The 25131-nt window shown below is 41.7% G+C and overlaps 1 protein-coding gene across 3 annotated transcripts in view; it reads right to left on the bottom strand.

The window, feature by feature from the left end:
- SNX10 (sorting nexin 10) overlaps nucleotides 1486–25131 on the bottom strand; it is a 31601-nt gene continuing 7955 nt past the window's right edge. For 2 of the 3 annotated variants that reach the window (XM_021387554.1, XM_021387555.1), the window contains exons 2-7: nucleotides 21230–21285; nucleotides 13303–13389; nucleotides 11196–11296; nucleotides 10429–10527; nucleotides 2356–2571; nucleotides 1486–1916 (exon numbers count right to left, since the gene is read on the bottom strand). In XM_021387554.1, the coding sequence (XP_021243229.1) occupies nucleotides 1838–1916; nucleotides 2356–2571; nucleotides 10429–10527; nucleotides 11196–11296; nucleotides 13303–13389; nucleotides 21230–21253 (606 nt within the window). In that variant the 5' untranslated portion in view covers nucleotides 21254–21285 and the 3' untranslated portion in view covers nucleotides 1486–1837. The remainder of the gene's footprint in view (nucleotides 1917–2355; nucleotides 2572–10428; nucleotides 10528–11195; nucleotides 11297–13302; nucleotides 13390–21229; nucleotides 21286–25131) is intronic. The other variant, XM_021387553.1, reaches the window with a different exon arrangement.

Raw genomic sequence — 25131 nt, 5'->3', positions numbered from 1 at the left:
TTAAAAATAATTAAAAAAAAATAAAAATAAAGAGGGCCCCCCCCCAATACTTTGTTAAATAAAAACAGTAGTATCGTCCTCTGAGATTGCTCCCATTTCCAGCTTTGTATTTCCCCACCTTTTAAATAAAGTCCCTAAACAATTTTCCTCATAATGCACCCTCTTGAAGTTGTGCAATGGAACCATCTCTGTGTGGCGGTAATAGCTATTTTTGGGCTACTTTAGGGATAACTTGTTGCTTTAATTAAATGTTATCACTTGTACGTTAAAATAGCACACAAGCCGAGATGGTGAATAGATCCATTTGTGCAATTCACTAAGACTAAGCAAAAAGAAGCACGGGTATTTATCTCGGGAAAGTGCTGCCATCAACAGAAAACAGTGGCTCGAAGCAGTTACCTAAGAGATGTTATCCTCAGGCTATTAAAACACGTTTCTAAAATTACACAGATTCCCAGCTGGATGCTTTAAAAAAAGCGTGCCCGCACATGCCTGTGCTAACCTTTATGAGGTGCCCAGTTAATAATCTATTGTTTCTGTAACGCACAGGTTAAAAATGCTCCTCCTTTGAAAGTACCTGCAGATTTCTTAAAGAGGACGCGTGCACCCATTTTAGGTCCAGGAAGGACCCCCCAGCTCTTCTTAATAGCAGCTAAATGTCAAATATAAATACAACACCACAGCGAAACGTATTCCTCTGACAGAGCCTGGGACAAGACGCTCCGCAGCTGCTGCTAACAATAAAGAGCAGCACTGACATTCGATCAAACTAAGAATTGGTGGTTACAAAGTTGTGTCCAAGCCTGCCTTTTGTTTGTGAAGCGCTCCGTATCCGCGTGGCTGACTGCAGCCACCACGGAGCCGGCAGCCCCAGTTATTCCCAAAGATTCGAGCCCGCGTTCACTCCGCTTGTTGCAGCTATGGGACCGTCGTCACCTTGGAGTGACGGACACCATTTACGCTGCTCCATGAAAGCATCGCTCCTGACGTCTTCACATAGGTGCCTGAAGTTAAACGTGTTGGGTGGAGTCCTGGCCACAGTGCAGTCAGTGGAAAATTCAGCCATCGGTTTCAATGGACTGCATCCAAGATTTTCACTGGGAACCAGTACCCATGATTTCCCTGGGAACTGAGAATCCTCAGCAACCCTAGAAATTATGTCATTTTTATTAACATTTCCAATTTCCAAGCAACCGTGCACAAGAATTTTGGCCTTCAGTTCTTATGCATGATAAAAAACCAGGCTTTCCATAAACATTGCAGAAAGATCAGGGAAGATATATTTATATCTCAAATTGTCAGCAGCATATAGTTTGTACAAATGTTGTTTTGCTGATGTTGCTGAGCTACTTGAAAAAGTTAATACCTTGTGGGGTATGTAATTTCATCACCAATGTCAAATGACTTCTAAAGATGAAACTTCTCTGTTGCAAATTACAAAAAGATGCTTCAACTGTGTTTGATATGATATACCAACTCTAAAGCTGAGGAATGAAGTTATCTTTATTTTTCCAGCTCTGAGACGCGCACTCGCTCAGGGAAATATTTTAACTGCCACGTCAGTCAGCGGAACATGACTAACCCAATGCTGAGATTATAATAGTTACAGAAAACTAAACGCAAGAGGTAAAACAGACCTGAGTCAGCATACATAATAAGTCAAAGAAATAATATCGAGGTCTGTTTAAAAACCTCCATAAAGACGTATTATTGTGTTGCCACAAAGTCTTTTAGGTGCATGTTGCTAGCAAGTTGCATTCACGTGGTGTACGTAACTAATAAACATAGGAGAAACCATTTCGTGCTGTCCTTAGGATAAGAATACAGAGCTGATCTCTCACGATTCTTCAGAAGCTAGGCTTGCTTTACATCCACATGAAACGCTGTCATCACTAGGTCCGAGCCCGGAGGATGAACTGCAGAAAAGGGGAGAGGAAAAAAATAAAATAAAAGGAGGAAATTGGTTTTCACAACACACTCAAAGCCTGAGTAACAGAGGAGAACTTTAATTATCTCCAGTCACAAAGAGAGACAGGAAATTTGGACTTTTAATTAGCCATTTGGAGTGCAGTTGGATATTTTTTTTAGCAAGATAATTTAAACGCGAATAATTCAAGTCTGACTAAATGAAATTCACATAATCAGAATGCAGATAATTGAATTTCTACTGCATTCATTAATTCAGTGTGGAGGTGTGTGTGAAGACTTCTATGATGAGCTGTCACAGCTCAATAAAATCTCAGTCAATTAATTTTTTCATTATCTTAGTATTACATCAACAAAAAACTGAAGCGCGCGCATGCGTGTGTATATATATATATACAATCTCAGAAGGTAAGGAAATACAGAAATCACCTCTCTGAATCAGAGTCTGCATCGTTTCTTCCCTTTTTTCTCTCATCATCTTCTATAGGAAAGCGTCTGTTCAAAGAGGCAAACTTCTGAATCGCATCAGCGACAGAATATTTGGTCTGCCCAGATACACAAGCCTCCATATCTTCTGGACTTAGCTGAGTCTGTAGGAAGAGGTGAAGCCTGCTGTCTGAGAGCAATAACGCGTTGTGTAGAATCCTTCAAAAAGAAAAAGAGAAACATTTCACTTCCCTATGGATACACGCACATTCTGAAGTGTTTTACCAGAGCAAATTGTAAACGCTGTCCTGATTTTAAGGTTTCTTACAAATCCTAAATGAATTACAGAAGGTAATGAACTTATTACGATGATTAGGTGTGTGCTACTTTCTTTTTACGTTATTTGGAATTTCAGGCGAGTAAAAACACAAAGCTAAGAGTTAAGCACATCTGCTGTAAGAAAAACTTCAAGGACGTTTCCTCCATTTAACCATCTGTTATTACCACATGGATTAATTAATGATTTTCATGCAGTCAGAGACTCTTACGAAGATTTGGTCTCATTTTGATAACTGTTTCTAAGTAGCTAAGCTTTTCTGAAAATTGCAAGTCACCAGTTTCTCTGGTTGGGCAAAGAAGTGTGTACAGAGACAGAACTTCAGACGCACGCAGCGTCAGGACTTGGAAATCCCTGTAAGCAACAGAGCCAACGTTAGCCCGCATTTGTTTACATACATACGTTTAAGCTAGAGTGAAAATCCTGCTGCTGAGCACAATTTTAGATGTACCTGTGAACAGCTTTTAGAGAGCCTTACATGCAATTTCATTCTAGCTTTTCAAAAGTCCGTTTTTACATTTGGTTTATATGTATTCCAAGTTAAATCTTCAAATACATTTAGCACAGAGCATTTACTTTCACACAGCATGGAGAAAAGAAAGTGCAATACATTCCAGTAACACAGAAAGTTGTAGAGGGACTTCTGCAAGGACTATTGCAGATTATCACCGCTATTTTGAAAAAAAATATTGCAGTTTTGCTGCAGCATTTAGCTACAGGAGGAATTCTTCTGTACATATATCCCAGAACGTGTAACAAGAGACCTTTTCTTATATGGACGTGCAATTTTTTTCTATCCATGCAACTAAAAAGTCATTACAGTCTATGGCTGTGCCAAACAGCTCTCCATAAAAATTGCTTAAATATCTTCAAAGAAACCAAAACTATTGGGAGTCATTAGTTACCTATTTCTACCCATTTAGGTTACAAGAGTCGCCCCCCAAAAATAATTACTACGCAATAGGAAACAAGAAATGACATTAATGCAAGAAGTAGTAAAAGCAGTAAGAAACAGTGCATTTGATAGGTGCTCTGATTAAAATGAAATGCATAACTGATTAGTTCCTTCTACCAAATGAGACTAATGAAGTGCGCAGACTGGAACATTTTAAAATACAAACACGTTCTGAAATCTGTGCTCTAAAGCAGCCAACTTTACAACAATGTTTAATTAACGTGCTAAAAAATGTCTGGCTTTATCTAAGCCGATAAAATTCAGGCAAATCAAAATAACTAGTGAGAGTTGTCTAACTGAAAATGCAGGATATTTGTGTTTGCACATATTTCCACTGCCTAGGTAAACACACGCACATTCTCAACCAAAATAATTCAAACATTGACTTCTTCCAGTGAGGAAATACCTCCAATGAGACCAGTGACCTACCAGGTGCGCATAGAACTCTGTCTAAGAAGGAACAGATTTCACTGAAACTCAAACACATTTTCATTCCTACGTTGTCTTTCTAACCTCATATCAATTCTCACCACTCTGATTAAAAATAAACATGCAAGCAGGGTACGTATCTGTAAAGCCAATGCACGCAGTGTATTAACATAGTGAAAAACTTCTCAGTGCTCGTAAAGAAGCAAGGAAATGCTGTGCAAGTCGACCCAAATCACCGAATTTACAAGTCTACGCACCTTGACAGCAACAGCCTCATGAATAGTTTGAAAATTCATCGTTCACTGGATGCTAACAGAGGATTTCAGCCTTGACTCGTGATAAATACACGTTCCAAAAGACGACAAACATTGAGACAGAAAATACGAGAAAAAATGCTGTTCCACACCATAAATCCATGTTTATGGTTTATGTGCTCAGGGGAGTCAGTTTTCTCCTCCCTCTTTTTCTCCTCTTAAAACAAAAGGGAAAATAAAGTATAAAAAAAGTATAAAAACCAACATCGCAGAGCTTACCCCTCGAGTGAGGAGAGCTCCCCGTTTTCCCAGGCTTATAAGCACAAGGAGGGGATGCACATTTCTGCAATTCTAAACATCGGCGTGTCTAATACAAAGTAACACAGCAAAAGCCAAGAGATTAAATTCTGCCCACGGCATTTAGTTTCACAGATTTTCTTCTTACTCTGCCTCCGAAAGTTTCCTGCCACCCAGGGAAAACACAAATAACTCACTGCTCACGCCATTACGCCACACTTACAGCTCGGTTGCTGTTTGGAATTTATTTCATTTTCTTTATAAAATAATGGGTAATCTTTAAAATTGATTTCAGACGGTTTGAGGCATTACACCGGAGGAGTAATGAGCGCTAATGTCAATGATATTGGACACAAATTCATTTTAGCTTTATTTCACGTCCAGTACAATTCTGCTAAGCCTTGAACTGCGAAAGCGCTGTTATTAACTCAGCAGTAACCCAGCGCACGGAGCAGCAAACAAAAGCGATAAGAGCGCAGACTGATCGGGACCTCAAGGCTACTCTCCTTTTTCTTTTTTTCTTTTTTTTTTTTTTCGCTGCTGTAATTCAATTTCCAATTTTAGTTTGCATCGGACTCATTATGTGGCAGGGTTTTTCTTTTCTGCTTCACAGCGCCATCTGGAGCTGAAATGAGCGAAGAAGGAAGCGCGGGGAAGGGACGGGAAGGCGTCGGCACAGCTAACAGCGGGTGTGCGTTCGGGGGCGGGGGAAGACGTCAAACACCCAACGCGTTGTGCCAAGCATTTCGGACAAATGGAAACGCACACGCACCTTTCACCCAGTCGTACCCTTAAAACGCTTCTCCTTTCTTTTAATTAAGAAAATAACACTGCTTTCCCACCCCCCTACCCCCCTCATCTGAACCAACAGGTTAGGTTGCTTTTTAATTGCATCCTTCTAGCGATCAAAGTGAAAAATCAGTTCTGCGCCCTCCGTGAGCGCTGCGTTTTCCTGCTGGCAATACCGCTCCAAGGAAATAACCAGACGTCCGTGGCCGGGTGGCAGAGCAGCGCTAAGTGCCACCGCCCTCACCGAGCTGGGGACTCGCTGTGCAAGGTGCTGTGCACCTGAAAACACACTGGGCTCCAGGGACTGCAACGTCAAAACCTCAGAGCGCAGCATACAGATGGAAAAGGTGGGAGGAAAGGCAGAATGCCCTGATATTCATGCTCAGATATTATGTATAATATTAATACCGTAGCATGAACTAAGCGTTCACCCTGTTTGAATCCAACCATCAGCACTGGCAGCGTTTCTCCAGCCGTTTTATGACTACAGGTGTCAATGCAAAGCTGCAGTTGCAGTGATGTAAATCAGTTCTCTCCGCAGTTGTGCTAATGGAAGAGTCACGGGACTCGCAGTGATAATTCCCATAAACTCACTGGACACATTTAAGAGAACAACAGACTTTCTGTGCATGCCTAGAATAACAATGGAAGGCTAAATCCTGCAAGTCTTTATCACATCAGCAGTCATTACTTGTCAGAGATCTCACTCCTCTCAGCCAGATTGCTCACACGCATAATGACCGCTTATGTGATTAAGGGGGCTGCAGGAGAAGGCTCTACGTTTGAATTAGAGATAATAAAATCATTTTTTATTCGTGGCCATGTGAATCTCTGTTTGTAAGCTTTCAGTAAGTGCTCGTGATCCCTAGACCCTTAAAGAAAAAGGGCAGAAAATGTGACTTCACAACCGAAAGAAGTAATGTCATTTCTGGGGAAATGCTGGATAGTATATGAGGAGTATTTCTCCTTCCCTGTGTTACAGCAAGAACATTTACTAAAGGCAAAACATGTGCTTTGTCTTATTTGGACAAGGTCCAAAATCTGGTTTTCTTCAACATGATTTTATTAGGTATATTATACACTGTTCTGCTGGAGGAGAACAACATATGGCCGAACAGTACAACTTAATCCTAACTAAAGATTTCCTGTATCTACTGTAACCTAATACAATGACAGATGCACACTCATATATGTGTGGAAGGTTAACACTCCGATTTTGTTTTCAACAAATTTACTCTGCCCATTTACATCATACCACGAGAGAAAGGAGAAAATAAAACTTGAGAGACAACAGATCACAGCCTGGGCTGTGGTGCCCTCTATTGAGCATCCTCTGGGCCTCTCGCTGTGAGCACAGGGCTACACAGCCTGCAGTAAACAAAGCTCCATTTCCTCCTTTTAAAAAGCCTACTGTGTCTCCTCATTCATTTTTTATAACAGAGGAAATGTTACTGATAGCGAGCAACTGCGAAGAAACTGTTTAGGATCTGATAATGAATACATTTAAGAATTAACATGTCTGCTAAGCATTATTCACTTCACTGGGTTTGCTTCCCTCACCAGATAGGAAAAAGCTTCAGTGCTTTGCTGAGAACACCTCCACTGAAAAGAGGCAGCCACCACTTACAGGAGCAAATCCTACCTGCCCATGGCTGCAATGCTCCTGCTGCCTGGTGCTGACCAAGCAGCCTCAGAGGCCTTGGCAGGCTGGGATCCACCCTCTCCAGAGCCAGTCCTCCACTTTGCACACGTGTGACCCTGTGGGGACCTCTCCAGGAAAGAGTCCTCTACCTCTGCACCAGCTCATGCTTGTGGGAAGGAAGGCAATCTGAATCCCAAAGTTACAATTATTCACCTAGAAAGCGACGAAAGCAAAAGGGATCTTGTAGAACCCAAGTACTATAAGGCAGTGCTTCAGTTTTGACTTCTAATTTAAGAATAAGCTTTTCCAGCGAATCTACCTACAGACATCCTCAAATACATGAGGATACCTACCAAGAAAAACAGCACATATTCTTCCTTATAGTTACCAAGTAATTCGTAATTGAAAATGGGCTGGCTGGCTTCCGTTAATGCAAATGGGCTTTTGAAATATTAAATTATGCCCAGGCAAGAAGTAAGCCTTACAGCTCCTCATCATTCAGAGATAATAACCTGTAAGAAAAGCAGGTCTTACCCTGTGCTGGTGTGGGAAAGCCACGTCAAAATGGGAAACTCATTTTCAGACTTCACCCAACTCTATGGCTTGGATTAGTTTCCAGCCATTGGCACGCTCTGCAGGAAGAAGCTACACAAAGGTCCTTTCTAAGCACCTCACCGTGCTAACTAGCTGTGTAGAGTGGCATGTGAAGAAGGACAAAGGAACTTTAAAGCAGCTGACATAGATGCAATGCTATGGTGCTCCCAGGGAGCTGCCTCCAGCAACAAAATCCTTATTCCTCTGGCACGTGGCCACTGTCCTGGCAGAAGCTGCAGCAACTTCTCACACAGAGCAATGGGCACGGGGGAGAATCAGAAATTCTTACAAACCTGAACTCCATTGCCACGTATGGCTTGGATCCCAGTAAGCTCACAGCGTACTGAATATAGGTTGGCTTCCTGCATGACATGTGGGCATTTGAAAACTGTTACCTACAAACCTCTGCCTCGACAGATGCATGCAGATGACTCTGATTTTTTTCCCCCACAAATTAAAAAAAAGCAGCAGGGCCTTCAAGCTTGTGCACAATGACTGCTGCTATTGCTGGAGCAAATTCTGCAGCCCACTGATACTTCACACACACACTGTCCCAGCTCCATTCCCACCCCTTCCTCATACACCAGGAGGTCCTGCCTCTGCTGGTCATTGCTGTACTACAACACCTGTAGCACTCAGACCTTTAGTAAAACCAAGTCTTGCTATATATTTATATAATATTATATAATATTTTTCTTCCATAAGCAATATAAACTTTATATACACACACAGTATAAAAAAAGCTATATATAAACCACCAATATCTTAAGGCAGAAGAATTGGAGTGCTCTCAGTAGCATTAGCTGGAGCAGCCCAAAATCAGTAGTGATCACACGCAGGACTTAAAGACACTGCGCTGGTTAATGAGTCCCGCAGATGCTCTTTCAGTATAAGAACTAATAACCTTTGGTCCAGACTTACTTAAAAAGAAAGAAAAGAAGCACCACGGCAGTATAGATCAGCCAATAGGAAGATCCCTTCTATGAATGGCAGTACGTCTAACATGCCAGCCAGCAGAGGGCAATGGTACAGCACACAATTCGCCAAGTCAATTCATCATAACACAACTGTATTTCTGCGAATGCCTTCCAACTAGCCCCCAGGGCTGAAGGAAAGCTGACACCTTTCTAAACGGCATCCAAGCTTAAACATTTAAATCACCTCCTTATAACAGAGATGCCTCTTTCCTCACTCCTGAACTAGCAGCAGCAAGGCAAAACGCTCAACAAGCTGTCATTTTCTCCTGTCAGTACCCTTTCAAAATAGACAGCCACAAAATCAGAATGTGATGACCTGTTTTAAGAGAATCTACCTCTGTGTTTTGCCTTCTGAAGCACGGGCAGCAGCCGTCATTATTTATGATGCTGAGATACAATACCTTGTTACCAGATTGGCCTCTGCACTATTTTAAAATAAGAGTGATTTTGAAAATTCACTGCTCCGTGGGGAGGCACAGCTAAGGTAGAATTGCTCAGACACAGGGGCTGAGCTACCATATTCTTTGGCTGACCATCAGCATTATTGCCTCTAGAAGCACAGCGTCTTTCTCTCTTGAGGGTAAGAAAATTCACTAGTTCTTTTCTGCTTTCCTTTCCTCATCTTATATGCTCTCAACCAGTATTTATTGGCCACCCTTTTGGGCACAGATCCTGCATACGACTGTACACAGAAATATTCCTGCAGCCTCTGCAATGACTAGCTCTCCCTGCCTTCAGTTGTTTGGCTTAACATATGTACTTCAGGAACAAGCATTTACAGCCTGCTGTGGAAACCTACAATTGTAACAGACTGAGTGGAAAAACAGTGGGCTCAGTATACCTCTGCCTCCTGACCATAAAGCTTAAAGTCTTCTTAAATGATTTTTCTTCCTTTATTTTTGCTTCACAGAAACATTAATAACAACAGAAGATGAATGTCTCTGTTCTCAGGTTTGCTATTAATCAGAGCAGAGGCTAAAGGCAGCGTCTGAAGTCATTCACAGTTCTGCCACAGCAACACTGAATGGGTCTGCACTCGTTATAGGAGTGGCAAGATATAAGATAATGGCAGAGAAAGCAAAAAAAAAAAACAGCAACGAGGTCTCTGCCACTGCAGATGGTGAAGGGCTTTATAGCAATATTGCTGAGCAATGCACTGCTGGAACTAATACAGTGCTCCCCTGTAACTCAGGTCAGAGTCTAGCTATGTTCATTTACATAAATCCTTTACATAACCACACAGCTGAATGATTTTATACAAACTGCAGCTGTAGTGAAAATTATCACAGCTGCTAGAGCTTGTTTATGTTGGCAGTGGTAAACACAGTAATTGGCATTATAGGTAGTATCCATGCTAGAAGAACTCACTACTGAATTTTCCCAAGCTCCCAATGGTTCAGACCCCAGAATTCATTACAGAGACACTGACGTTCCATGAATACAGAGATGGAAAGAAGTCCTTTTCTTTTTATAAAGAATATCTAGCTCTTTCTTGGAAGCCATAAGTAGGCATCCCCATGAAGTATTTTTCAACCTGAGTAACAAATCACAAAGCAACACAAATACAAAACTATTACTACTAATGAATCAATGAAACACAACAGAAAACCCCAAGCTGAAATTTTCTTACAGCCAGTACAGCTGAAGTCATGTGCATGAAATACGACCTTGCGCAAAGCAAAATATGTAGCATGTACAGATGACCACAAGGTGGCTCCCAGGTACCAGAGATGAGCTATGTTCAATCAGGAAATTGATGACATGGTAGAAATGCCAACCTCACTAACATAAGATGCACTTACTTCTCCAGGAACTCTTGCAGACCCTGCCGACGATGGTCCACGTGATGGGGATTGTTCATATTGAAAAAGGGAGTTTTAGATGGCAGTTCAGGTAACTGTCTTTATAAAGAACAAGCAAATACACAGTTAAAACCAAGCCTGAAGCAATGGAGAAAAATTATAAGCAAATGGCAGTCCCACATTTTTGGATATTACAAGTGATGTTCCAGAAATGTCATTAAGCTGAACTTGACAACGCAAAGTTGAGAAATCAAAGGGCTTCTGACATACCACAAAAGGAGAAATAACTGAGATTTTTCTGGCCCAGCTGATAAGAGTGCATGTATGCGTGCCTAGACCTCCTATGTTCATGGTAGAACCTAAGCACATCCTAAAAGCAAACAGAGAAGGCACACCTGTGCTGATGTTACCAGCTAGTTTAAGCAGAACAGCCTCAAGCATAACATGGCCTAGTAGTCTGCGCTGGCCACATTGGTTGTTTCCACTACCTCTATGCAGCAAAAGGAAACAGCTCAGATCTGTTAGAAATTAGTCTGGGGCTCACAAAACAAAGGCTATCAGTAAAAAGCACATTCTTCTGAGTTTAAAACACAGAAAATGCCTTATACAGAATTGAACTGTAGTAGTAAGAAAGGCAGGACACTTTCCAGCTCTGATTTTTACCGTTCTCAGATTTAAGAGGAAACAATGCTCCCCCTTCCCTATGTTGTGGATAGATTATTAAGTAGACACTTAATGAAACAAACCAGTCATAAAAGGTTGCTCACATGAGCACAGCGTTGCTCTGAAGTCTCTGCCGAAGCCAAACAAATTCTCGGAAGCGTCGTCTAACACAGGATGTTTTCCTCGTAAAGCACATACTGTTTGTCTGTTGGGAAGTTAAATAAAAAAATATTTTGTAAACCACTTAACATAAAGTGCAGGCATGATATCAAAAAACATCTGAGATGCTAATCCTTGATATACCAGCAGAAAGCTTGACAGTTATTCGGTTCATGTTAAGGACTATGCTGTATCTCAGACAGGACTGACAACATTCTACTGCTTCTCAGGGAAATATTTTTCATCACTTTTTTTTTTTAAACCAAGAGATCGGGATAATGGTACAATTTACTATAACAAGAGAAAATATAAGTTTCAGCAGACAATGCCAAACTTTGCAGGAAAAAAAAATCAAGTTTAGCTATTCCAGTTATAGTTCTGCAAACAGTTAGCTGTTCTAATAGCATGCAATCTTACTTAAGTCAAAGAAATTGCACTCTGCAAACAGCAGCATTTGGAAAATTTCCCATAGAACACTACTACTCCATCAGAAAATACCAATTCATCAAAGAGAAACAGTTCATGAAGATTAAACGCTTCTGCCAAGTTTTTCTGCAGAGCACACATTTAAGTGAAATCCCATCTCCTAGACAGGGCTCCATTATAAAATTGCCTGCAGTCCACCTAGCCCTCAATATCTTACCAGGAGCTCTTAGCCAGCTGTATGATGCCAAATGTGCAAGGCACAAAGATGCCAGCTTTCTGAAATAGATGAGTGTCCTGGCTACCTCACAGCTTAAGAAGTCAAATACTCTAGGAGATAGACAGAAAGGGAATCCAGTTGGTCTAGAAGCCTGGCAGAACCAAGACTTTGAATCCAACTGATAGACTGGGTGGTAGGACTGATCTAGAGACTTGGTCAGAGAGTCCTGGCAGGAAGCTGAGCTGATGCTTACCAGTTTCAGAGATGCTCAGCACTGAGTCACGTAACACTGTGTCTAAATGTCTTTGCCCCCCAACTTAGCAGTTGCTGAGGAAGACAGTAATACGCTTCTATTGAGAAATGCTATTGCCTATGAAACAGTAACATAGCACACCACGCACTGCCAAATTCAAAGAATTTCTCTTTAGTGGATGTCAAAAATATAATCGCTTTTGAATCAGCACTTAAACCACACTGCAGAAGACTCACAGCTGACTGACACTCAGGGTAAAAGTACTTGTCACGATGGACATCTAACAAGCAATCATTTGACTTCTCTCATTATACCGCGTGCCTAACACTCACAGAGAAGAGGAGTTCTTCGTTTCTTGTGCTAAACTATCAACCTCGTAACTTGGTGTCCTCAAACTCTTCATCCAATAGCTGATACACTTCAGAAAATTTTATTTACATTGCAATTAAAAACCCTGGATCGAGATTTAGGAAATTAGGATAACTTTTCTAATTTGGGAAATTAAAATAACCCACATGCACCAAAGGATAATCAACAAAATAAACTTATGTATAGGACAGATTTAAGAGACAAGATGCTATGACTCTAAGGGCAGTCCCGTTAACACATAGTAAACCACAATTATGAACCCAAGTATCCTTATTTGACACATCCAAGCAGCACTAAGCTGGCACAATATGAATGTCAAGGTATGCTGAAAACAACCACATTGCAGTAACCAAGTAACCTGGCAAACAGAAGAACTGAGGAGAACTCAAAGTACAAAAAAATAGATACTTACTTGGAAATAAAGCTGTCTCCAGCATGAATACTTGAACACCAAAATTCTTTTATAACAGTAAGATATCACTGATCTTGACAGTCTAAGTTGATAAGTAAAGCTAAGAATAGCATCTGTTGTAAGACACTGTGGAATGCAAGTGTGAGTGCAATACCAGGTCCTACTTGCAGGTCTTCCATGTACCTTTCTGCATGGTCTATGGCCAGCCTATCCTTGCCTGTTCCACTGCAGCTCAGTCATTAAAAGGAGACTAATATCCCACAGCCCCCCACAACTGCTGCAAAGAAATTCCATTAATACCTGAAAGTGAGCCCCAACTTCGACAGAAGCAACAGTATGAGTCCAAAGAATCTCTAGTGATATTTTTATACTCACATGAATAAATATCTCGTAGTCTATGTAAGAATGCCACGAGTCTTCTTTCTGTGTCCTGGGGTCTCGCACCAAGACAGTAACAAACTCCTGCAGGTGCATAATAAAGATCAAGCAATTAATTTCGGATGACAAAGAGACCCTGAAATACTCTCTTGATTGTTCAGCTGCTCCATAAACTACTGTGCTCAGATTAAAAGCTGAACTGCAGCTTTATTGAATTTTGCAATCCTATAAAAGGAGAAGCAAAGAACAATGAATCATCTGAGTTACACCACATGCCCAGGAAATTCTTTGCCAAAATGCAAGCTGAAAGGGAATATTTCAGATTAAGTAATATGATGAAAAGTCATACATTCTTCATGCATGGGAGGGTTGGTGATCTCAGCAGCTACGAACTAAAAATCTAACACTCAAAGGCACACATGCGAGATACAGCTAGGCAAGTATTAAAATTGGCTTTTCCCACCTTTGTACTCAACATTCACAGAAAGAGTATTACAGCCATGTCTCACATACCCAAGACTTAAACATAGTGTTTTATTTGTCCCTAATTTTCTTTTGACCTTTTATCCACTGTTTTTTTTTAAATCAAGTATTTATATGTGTTGATTCTAGGGATCTGAGAGGTAACCACTCTACTTCCACAAGAAGTAGAAGAACAGCTTTCCTTCCACACTTCAGCTTACTTGCTCCAGCCCAGTGGATAAGGACGTACCACTATTAACTGCCCCGGATGTGATTTGATAGAATGAATTGTGATCCAAAGCCTAATGTCCAGATCCAGTATGCAAGGAGATGAATACTCCGCTTCTATATTCTGATATAGCAGGAACTTAAGACGCAGCACACAGCTGAGGACTGCAGGACAAGGGCACTACTATCCCAGTCTGCCCAGAAATCTGTACAAGGAAGCAACACATCCACCCTGCAGACCATAATTCTCTGTTTCCATGGTACAATGATACAGAATATTTGTCCTAGTGGTTGTCACATCTAATCCATTTCCTTACAGCTCATACATTTATATTACAACTTAGAGTGATCCTGAAGGAGTGAGGGAGGCCTGTGAGCATTGCTGCAATGGTAACCAGGAGCAGCTGAAGAATCACACGCTTCTGAGTATCCTCAGCTAATGACCATATAAAATCTTGTATTATGTTTTAAAATATATATATGTATGTATGTATCTATATGGTAAACTTGTGTGTTTATACTGAGATGGAAAAGTTCTCTTTAAAATACAAAGGTTGAAAGCATGTCTACCTACCTGCTATTTTCACAGCAAAAAGAACAGGCTGCCCAAATGCAGTTGCTTAAACAAGTGATTACCTCAAAGAGCTAAGCCAACCACTTAACAGGTATAAAGACAAGCATATAATCTTAAGCCGTAGAGACATTTGCCCTGAGAGGAAGGCACTGCACTCAATATCCACATGCAGAAATCAACTACATGCTTTTTCAGTATCTCTCTTTTCAAAAAGAAAAAAAAAAAACAAACAAGAAATCCTGAACTAGAAAGCTCACAAAATGTGTCTCTCCATGCCCAAACTACAGATGCCAGAAATAAACCTCCACTCTTTAGTTAAGTTCCCTCCACCACATACACCAGCAGCAAACATGGAACAGAACTGCTAGGAGAACAAGGACAACCTTGGTAGGAAAAGATGCCTGACCAGTCGCTGCTCTCTGTAAATGGCAGGGAGGTCTGGATTCAACTATTTATTACATGGGAGCCACTGATTTCCCAGCACTCCTGTTCCAAGAATGGGAACCTGTGGCCTTGTGGCTGGATCCAGCCCACAGTTTTACCTCACGTAGCCCAGCTTCTAGCCACAGGGGTGTTTTCTGCATTTTGGTATTTGTCATGAGTGTCATGCCAACTAAAGCCTATTTAACAGCTTCCTACCACCTCTGCTACTTCTTCCCTCACTGAAGAGCACTGGAAGCTGATTATCCTCTGCTCTGTGCTCTTTGCAGCTTTTTATCCCTGTGTCAACATGGCACAAAAGGACTGACAGAGCTGCAATCATTTCTAACAGCTGAGGGCCATGCCTTGACTAACAGAAGAACGCCAGTGGGAGACGCGAGAAAAGTTATCCCCTCTCCTGAGCAAATTCTGATCAATGTACTAAATGAAGTACACAAAACCCTTTTCAGTTCTGTTTTCTCCTCCTGCCTCACTTTCCACCATAGCATACTTCCAGTCTCACTGTAACATCTTCTCATGGCCACAGTCTTATCCTCTCCTTAGTTTTTGTCTTCCCCAGTCTTCTCCTTCGCTGAGTCTCACTCTTCCCAGAGCTGCAAACACTTGTAACCCTTTCTTTCCTGATCCCCAAATGCCTCAGTCCTGCAAGCTGGAAGAGAAGGAGTTATGCCAGGAAGCTTCACACAGAACTCTACTCTCCTTTCTTTCTTAAGCATAGCAGCCCAGGAGTCAAAACTGTAAACAGCCTGCTCATAACCAACCTTGAGATCCCTTCCCAGCATCAACTGCCATATCATCTTCCCGTTATGCTTCCTGTTGCCTAGGTTCCTCAAATTGCTTCATTTCCAAGTGACCTTCTACAGCCTTCTCCTTTGTAAGGAATCAAAATAAGCTTGTAAGTAAACAGCTCCTTTAAGCTTCCACTATACCAAAACACTATGATAAAAAATCACTATTGGATATGCTGTGGGATAGCTATGTGTTACCCTGCTGATGACTCCAGGTCATGTGTTTTCCACACAAAACCTCATGCACTTTTAATTTCCAATTAAACAGCCATCAAGTTTCAATACTGTGGAAGTCAAACACCTTTCAGACTCTGCCCATATAAGAAATGAGACCCGCTGCATGTGCTGTGGTAGCCAGGCATCTGGGTGGTATATCACTGAGCCAAAAGTCCAAGTGTTTTATAGTACAGCAGGGCACCTCGGGAATCTGCCACACTCACATACAGTCAGCATGAGCTCCAATTTAGAGTGCCTTGACTTCAGCAGAGTGATGGGTGTTCCCTTTTTCTTCATTCTGAAGGCTGAGGTCAGAATGAAGCAAGATAAACATTAAACAACTAGAGAAGAAAACCAAAATGTACAGCCTTTCCCAAGGCCTGCAGTACTTCCCCTACTGACATCTTGAATCCGGGAAGCATTCATTCCAATTCTCATTACCGCTTCTGCTGTTCTGAAGTAGTGGAAATAGAGAATAGAGTCTGCCCCTTCTCATTTGACCTTAAAGCCTTCTCCAGGATACAAAATCCCACTGGGATAACATGACTTAACACAAGTAGCCCTAACTGCTTGCTATGGATGCAGACGCACTGCCACAAACAGCATTTAAGTCACCCTGTAATGCTAGCCTTGTACCAGGCCAGGATTCGCTCACAGGCTATGCGAGGGTCGAGCAGAGTTAGACAGCAGAAGATTCCACCAGGAGATGGCTCAGACCACTGGTCACGAACATTACACAGATAACAGCAATTTCAGGCAATAATTGTTTTTCTCCTCTCTATATACTCCTTTCCCACGCAATCTTGCTACAGAAATTAGGCTACCCTTAGTAGGCATGTCTATCTTCAAGAGGTCTGCTGTCCACCTGTGATGGGTGAGGCTGAACTCTTCCCACAGACCACAAAACCACACGCTTCACCTTCTGTCACAGGACCATGCTGCAATCCAGCCTTACAAATTGGGAAACAGAACGCAAAGAAAACCAAAATTTCAGGGAAGTTCTGCGTTAGCCTGCTGCAAACATTTTTCAGGCTGTCTTCCTTCTCCCAGTTCCCTTTGTTTTTTCCAGAATTGCAGATTGAGGATATAGCTATTATGCATTCAAGAATGATATGTTTCCTGCAAAGCCTAAAGCAACAATTCTCTCCAAACCAGAATTTATTGCTGATAGTACCAAGTGCCTAACCTTGGGAGTGGAAGACTACGGCACTGGAAAATACACAGTTCCAACAGAAAGCTATCAGCAAGTGGCATCTCTGTTCATTCCTTCTCTGAGAAATTGTGAAATTCATAAGCAATACACTTCCTATCCAAACTCCTGGTACTACAGCTTTCACCTGAATTCCAACAGTCACACTGGCCCAGATGTCCTCACGAACCATTTCAAATCTGCCCTAAAACTGAACTAGCAAGGAATTCTGTTAAGGATAGCTGAGGGACAAGAAAAAGCAATTTATCTCTCCTGTGTGAAACAACTTTGCAGAGTAACTAGACACAGAAGCAAAGCAGATGCACATAGTCCTAAGAACAAAAAGCATCTGTAGCTGCTCAGCAAGCAGGAATAAGTGGAGCAGCTTCTCTGTCAAGAAATGCCTCTTAATTCATGGCTGTCAGCTCCGTGCCTGCCATCTTAGGCACCAGTAGCACTTTGCTACTCTGTTCTTAAGAACTGGAGCAAACCAAGTAGTTAGGGTCAAATATAAATGACAAAATGGCCAAAGTGACCCTGAGGTCTGGTTTGTACATACTCTCACAGTTAGTCCTGTACAGAGAACAGGAGTGCTGACAACAGAGGAAAAGAGCAGTGCTAAGGTTATGTAGACACAAGCACTGAAGATTGAAACGTTCCCATTTGGATTTGCCCCAAGAAGAGGAATATACCATAATAGCAGCTGAGGCAAACACAAGACTTCTTTCTTTGTTTTAAACCTCCTTTCTCTCCTCCTGGAGTTTTTCCCCCCCCCCCCCAAACAATGCAATGGAATGCTGTGAGATAAAGCGCAAGCCAGAAGCTCCAATATGTAGGATTTGACCACAAAAAACTGTTTCTGAAAAGTCTATTTTTATTTTCCCATTAGGAAAATAGGAAATCTGACATGGAAATAGCTATTTTTAATGTGGGAAAAATCTACTATGGGAGGAAGGAATAAAAATAATCTTGAAGTGGATGACTATGTGCTTCATTCATTCCAGCTGCGTTTTAGTCCAAATCTCCATGCTGTGGACAGTATCAGGTGATAATCTCATGCTCCATGGTGCCACTGTTATGCATCTGATTAGTCAATAACCCCTAGAGAGTCATCTTCCATGAATCCTCCTAGAAAAAGAGTTTCCCCATCAGGTTGCCCATTAGTAAAAGGATCAATCACATATTACACGGGGCTTTTCACACTGAGTGTTGTGATCTTTCCTCTATTCATGCTGGATAGTAAGACTGGTAAGGAGTGAACAGCTGAGAGAAAGTGATTTGTTCAAACTGTGAGCTCATCGGCACAGTGCCAAAGAGAACATCCAGGTGTATCTGTGGCCCACATTGATCAGGACATCAGAGTTCAAGTCTCACTCAAATCATTACTTCCTAAAAAATATATCTAATGACTGATGGAGAGACATCTGAAATCCAAGCTCTTCTTTCCCATCCTAGTGTCTGAACCACTTACGCACAGTCATCTCCTTTCCTCCTCACTGATGCAATGAATACTGAATGAAAGGCAGTGCATCACTCCAGAATGTTCTGTAACTTAACAATTCAAGCATGAAGAATAAAACACATCATTCCTGGGCTGCATGCATGTCCTAAGCCACAATCTCAGTGGACAAAGAGAAGGTAAGGGAAGATATGCCTCTTCTTTTTCCCCCCCCCAGTATATTACATCAGGTCCAATGGGAGGTTTATTACAATTCTTTGTCCAGTATCGCCATGCAGGTGAGAGAAGTGGAAAAGACCAAGGAATGAGTTACACAGCATTGTCCAGACATGCACATGCAGATCTGCTGGTGCTCATTAAATCCTTTTCTTGAAGAAGGCTCAGACACTGGAGGGGAGCTACTGCAAAGCTACTGCCTGAGGGGTGGAGGGTTGGGGGTTGACAGTAAAGTATGGGATTTAATAGCACCCACAGCTGATCTAAGGAGTCAGGAAGACACTAGTCCTTCTATGAACAGTGACATAATTTCTGCTATTTAGGACATATATGCACTACGTTGCTCATATGACAGCCAAAATATCAGAAGTGCAAATTCTCTGTTCTCCCCATTTCACCAGTGGTAGCAGTGGTAAAAGATCAACTCTCCAGAAGGTGCTGCACCTGCAAAGCACCGGTCGCTGGCAGCTTTTAACTCTTCCTGCAGCATGCTAACCCTGGGGCATGTCAGTTTAAGTTCTTTATTACCTGGTTCCAGCAAAGTATGTGGGCTTCCTGTGTTGCAACAGTTAGATCATACTGAGATTCGCTGCTAAATCAGTAATCAGCAGATAGACTGCTATAGCTACTGAATAACTAACTGAGTTTGGTTTGGGCTAAAGCAAACCACAAAGAACAAGTGCTCCCTGCTGGGTCAGCTGGGGCAGACGCAGAGCCAGGGCTTCAGCTTGTTTCTTAAAATCTAACTCCATTATGTGTGAGACCAGCACCCCCACGGAATTTACATCCTCTTTTCTGTGCATGCCTGCTGAGGCCAGAGCTTCTCACACTTTTGCATTTCACGTTGACATCCAGTCCAGGAGGCACCTTAGCTTGGAGCAGACAATTCTTAGTGCTCATTGGTTAAGAGGAAACATTTTATAACTGTCTTCCTAAAAACAAACCAGTCCTGGAGCCTAGTCAACACCACTAGAGAAAGGAGAAAACAAAGCGTCCCTGTGGTTCCTGAGGACATGGACCACAGCAGCAGAAGCAGCAGCAGCTGTGCATTTCAAAGGAATCCTTCCTCAAAACTGTCTGTGGGGTTTGCTCTTCAGTCCCATCAACCTGTTTTTCCTATGACTTGTAGATAACTCCTGGCTCCCAACATTATTACAGAACGCTAGCAATGACTTAATTTTAATCAGTAAATTCATTTGCCTCCGAAGACTCATGCACACATTTTTTTAATTGCAAATCAACTTATATCCTTGAATGCTTCAGTGAACTCATTTGGATATATTATTTCAGTGAAATTGTTTCAAACTTTGCATGGTTTGAGCAGCAAAATATCATTTTCAAAAAAACTATTGCTTTCGGAATACCTCTACCTGCAGCTGTCCATTAGTACCAACCCACCAGCAGCAGCAGACAGGGATACCATCACAAATGAAAGACCTTGGTATCTCGTGGATTTGAGTGGTCTTTGCAGTCTATTCTTTCAGTACTACTCTGCACACTTCAGTCAATGAAACCTTGTTTGTGTCTTCAGCTTTTACCCACTTCTGAAGTATTTGAAAATAAATACAAATAACAAAAGAAATAGTGGCAAAATGGGTGATCATTTGATAAGCTCTAATTAGTTACATCTGATTAATCCCATTTAATCTACTGGCATTGCTCAACTAAATTAACCCAGGCCTGCAAGGCAGGAATCACCATTTGCCCTGTACTACAGAGACCCATTTTAGTTTCATTTAATCCAGATCCTAAAAATGAGATAGCTGCACCAGAAGTTACAAGGACCCAGAAGTCACTGTCAGACAAGCAATTTCAAAGAAGGATCAGATGGGGTTGAAATATTCCATCAGATCGCCTTCCTTTGGCGAACATCAGCCCTAATCTACACAGGTGGAGAGGACTGGGGGCAGGGAACTGCATTTCTCAGTTCAGGCAACAAGACAGTTTCACTTCTCAGTCCTCTTGTTCTAAGAGGATACAAAGTTTAGGTTGCAAATTATTAACAGGAACTGAGATTGCATCAATAGTTATTAAGATGACTGTCTTATTCATTACTAGGCTTGGTTCCAAGGTAGCACCCCTTTAACACAGCGCAGCTTAATCACCCACAGATGACTGTTTTTAATTGGAGATACTCCAAAGATGAGGGTCATTCTGACTTCAGGTTTAGTCTGCTATATGGAAGCAATAGATATACTTCCTTGGAATTATTCACCACATAGTGGGAAATGTTATAAAATTGCCACAACCAATTATTTTACTTAATCTGATGACAAACTATACATCTTAATGAAATACATTTCGCAACCACCCAAAATAGAGTCATTTTTATTAAAGCTTAAGTCACTTACTTGTTTTTCGTGTTTTGGTGTCATCTTTAATGTCTTGTATTAAATTCAAAATTGACCTAAAAAAAAGGAACACAAAGCAGACATCAGCCTGCCGTTTAATTATTATTTCAAAGGTCATTATCGCTTTTGCTACACATTAGTAAACAGCAGGAAGAGCCACACGCCATCCTATACATGGAAGAAAACACATTTGCACCGTAACTAAGAATTTATTCATTAAAATAATCCCATTTCTGTGCCTTTTCAATTCATGATGGGCAGATTCTCTGCTTAGCAGTGACAGAAACACTGGCTTTGTCCCTTTCTGGGGATGCTTACAATACTCCTGGCAATCACCCTGTGCCCCAGTACTCATCCTAGCACCCTGGTCTACACCAAGCTCCCAACAGCACCTGCAGTAGACAACCCCTGCTTATTCTTTGTGAAAATAAAGTGGAGGCAGTGCTGCTCCGTGTGGCTATGTCTGAGGTCTGGGAGACACCAGTGTTATCTGGGTGGCCCTGCAGAGAATACATGAAGTTGGCAGAATCCAAAAGCCTCTCTAAACTCTCTCTGCAATAGAGAAAAGCACTGACAAACCCTTCAGATTCTCCATGCTAGCTAAAACTCAGGCTAAGTTTCACAGCATTTATGGATTTAAAATGTCTACGTGGGGAAGTATTAATTAGGCCAAATCCAAAAATCCTGTCATTAACTTATATTTTAAATCCACTCTCACTGGAAATCTTGATAAAAATCAAGAAATCAAGGCTCAACCAGCTTCCCCCAGGTAGGCATACACACAGGAAGAACGAGGCAGATTTATTTCTGGCTGGCATGTATGCACTGCCTATGTAAATACAAAGGCCATGGGAAAAAGGATTTGCAATTAGCCTTTCCCCTTTACCCCTTTCACACACTATCCAGTCACTGCCAGATAACACACCCACTGACCCCCCCAGCTACCACATCATGCAATTTCCTCATCAGCTTTTCAGTGTCAGTCTCCTCTTCCCAAACCAAACAGACCTGAATGCTTCCCTCCTCCTTCCCTCCTAGAGTGTAGCTCTCTGAGGTCAAAGCAAGCAATTCCCTGGGCAAAAGCTGAGCAAAAACCCTCCTGCGCATCTTGCTGGAAAGACACGTGGCATTGTTAATGGCAGAGAGCCAGCTTTCTCACCCAGCCCTGAAGATGATATTTCAGCACCAAGAAGCTACCTGAAATATTTAGAATGTCATTTTTCCATTGAGTAATTTGAAAAAATGGAATTACAGGAAGTAGACTGCTCTGGTACTTATATGCAAGTGAACACAGGTATGTTCTTTCAGCAGACCATGAATGTAATTACAAACCAAGACACGGGAGGAGAAAGGGAAGAAATGTTCTAAGTTGCTGCACTGCAATAATTATCCTCAGCTAAAACTTAATACCAATGGTTCTCTCAATTTAGGAAAAAAATACAAGACCTCATTCACAGCTGTTTAAAATTCACATATGGGAACAGCAAAATGCATTTTCCATTACATGTGCTATAGGCAGGCAGGCTGTCAACATAGCAATTGCACTGCAATTAAATCTCAACACTCAAAGCTGCATTTTCCACTGACTTCAGCAAGTCCAAAATCACCCCAACCATGCCACAGACAGTTGAAAACACACTGAGTAAAAGACTTAGTTGTGCAGCAAGACCAGTGCTTTAGGACTTCTTTAACGTGAGCAGAAGGTGGAAAAGCAGAGCAGTTCAACAGTGTGCTTAAGACACCTACAGAAAAACCCTACCCCAAGGCCTAATGATGGAGAGAAGAGGCCCACAGATGACAACAGAAGGCTGCTGGTCTTTTGTTCTCAAAAACTTTCCACCAGCAGTGAAATGAACCAGTGCTCGGAAAAAAAAAAAGAATCAAAAAAGTCAGTGGGAGATACCCAGATCTGATAAAACGCTTTCTTACTGTGACTGGGAAAAAACATTGCTTTGAGTAAGTTTTTATTCCGCTTCTTATGTATTTATTTATTATTCTATAGTTTCACAGGGTTAATATAACACCTGCTCTTTTCGGTAGGCATTTCTGATGGCTCTTACTTGCACAACCAAGCAAACCTCCAGAACGGATTTACAACTGCCAACATCACCATCCAAGTGCAAGAAGATGACGTAGGGCAACTTGCCACACTTCCTGTAGCAAAAAAAGCCAGAACCAACACACAAAAACCACCACACAAACACAACAGAGCAAGTACTTCAGTGTTTTTCTTAGGGATAATACATAAGTACTGCTAAGTGTTATATTTCAAAGCGCAGAGTTGCTTTCATATATTAAAATCTTAATTTAAAGAAATGATTTAGCTCCGCTGGGGAATACCATTTAGTCCTCCTCCTCTCAAAGGAAGAAGTAACTACTCCCCAACATTCCCAAGCTGAAAGAACAAAACTAAAGCAGTATCACAGAGACAAAACACACGATAGCACGCTATGAGGCCGGCCCACTCAACGCAAGCAAGAGCCACTCACAGCTCCCAGCCTCTATTTGGGTTGCAGACCCAAGCACAGCCCTTCTGGCTGCCTTGCAGTAGCTGTGCTCAGCTGCACTGGGATTCCACCACCAGCCCACAGCACAAGCAGCACACCTGTCTGCTCCGCAATTGTTTGATAACTCCATATAGTCAACATTTCCCCTCAAGCCATAGATGTGGATCTTCAGCCCAAGAACTATCCATCCACCCACCTTCAGTTATCTGCAAAAATATGACTAAATAAAGCTGGGGGGGGGAGGGGGGAGCTTAAGTGAGCAATTTATTTTTAGACCTTGGTCACAATCAAAAGTCATACATAATGCAAGCGAAGTCCTCAGCTGCACTTTCAAGGTTGTTCCCATCATAGTATCACATGAAACTTTCTTTCAAGGCTTCAAAGTGACAAAAAGAGAGAGCACAAGTATCTAAATACATCAAGGTCTTACCCACATTCTAGGTCTTGCTTAGGCTAACACTTGCATAGAGCACCCTAAGAATTTTAATCAACAGCCTGCAGATAGTTCAGCTGCATCTGTACATGCAGTTCCCTATGCCCGCACGCATCCAACCATACCGTGTTGCCAAAAGGCATGCCATCCATAAGGACACAGGGACCAGACCCTACAGAGTAAATTCACAGCTACTCTAAAGCCTGGAGGAAAGGTTGCTACAGTTGTTTCCAATGAAAGGATAAGGAGTATTAGAAAGCAGTGTTACCTCGTTTAGGTAAGAGTACTGCCTGAATTCCTAAGAATTCCTAAGAAATTGGCTCCCCAGACACAAGCCAAGCTAGTCTGCTATGCCAGCCCACCTTCCATAGCAGATATTACAGTGTGTAATAAGAAGCTTGAACTAAACAACGTGGTTTTGTAGCACATTGAATTGCAGGCTTTGTGGCTAGGGTATTTTCAGAAGGCCAGAATGAGGTGAGGCAGCCTGCAAACTGAAGTATCAGTTACCTTCAAGATAACGTTTGTTGCTTTAGGGAACTTTTGAGATCCCTTTTCTACAAGGCACGAAAAACTGATTCTGGAAGCAGCAGCAACCCAGGCAATCTGGCATCTTCAGTCACCATTTAGCTATAGTCATACTCCACATGGAAAATTCTGGATAGATGCTAGAATTCTTGATAATACCCGCCACAAACAGGGAGTACCACAAGCAGAGAAAACAAAGGGGATGAAGAAAGTAATCTCCAAGCTAAACCACTTGAAGAAATACATGTTGTGCACACACAAGCCACATGCACATCTTAGATACACCAGTGAGAACTGGCAATATAGAATAACCACGGATTGTTAAAATACCTGTTGCTTTTGCAAGCTCAATTACAAAGCCAAAAAGGAACAGTTTGTAAATAGGTGTTAAGGTATACGGATTCCAATCTGGTCTTGTAAGATTTTAAATGCTG

The sequence above is a fragment of the Numida meleagris genome, chromosome 2 (genome assembly GCF_002078875.1).
Source record: "Numida meleagris isolate 19003 breed g44 Domestic line chromosome 2, NumMel1.0, whole genome shotgun sequence".
Lineage (NCBI taxonomy): Eukaryota > Metazoa > Chordata > Aves > Galliformes > Numididae > Numida > Numida meleagris.
Note: the sequence above shows the minus strand (reverse complement) of the source record. Positions and strands in the feature narration are given on the sequence as shown.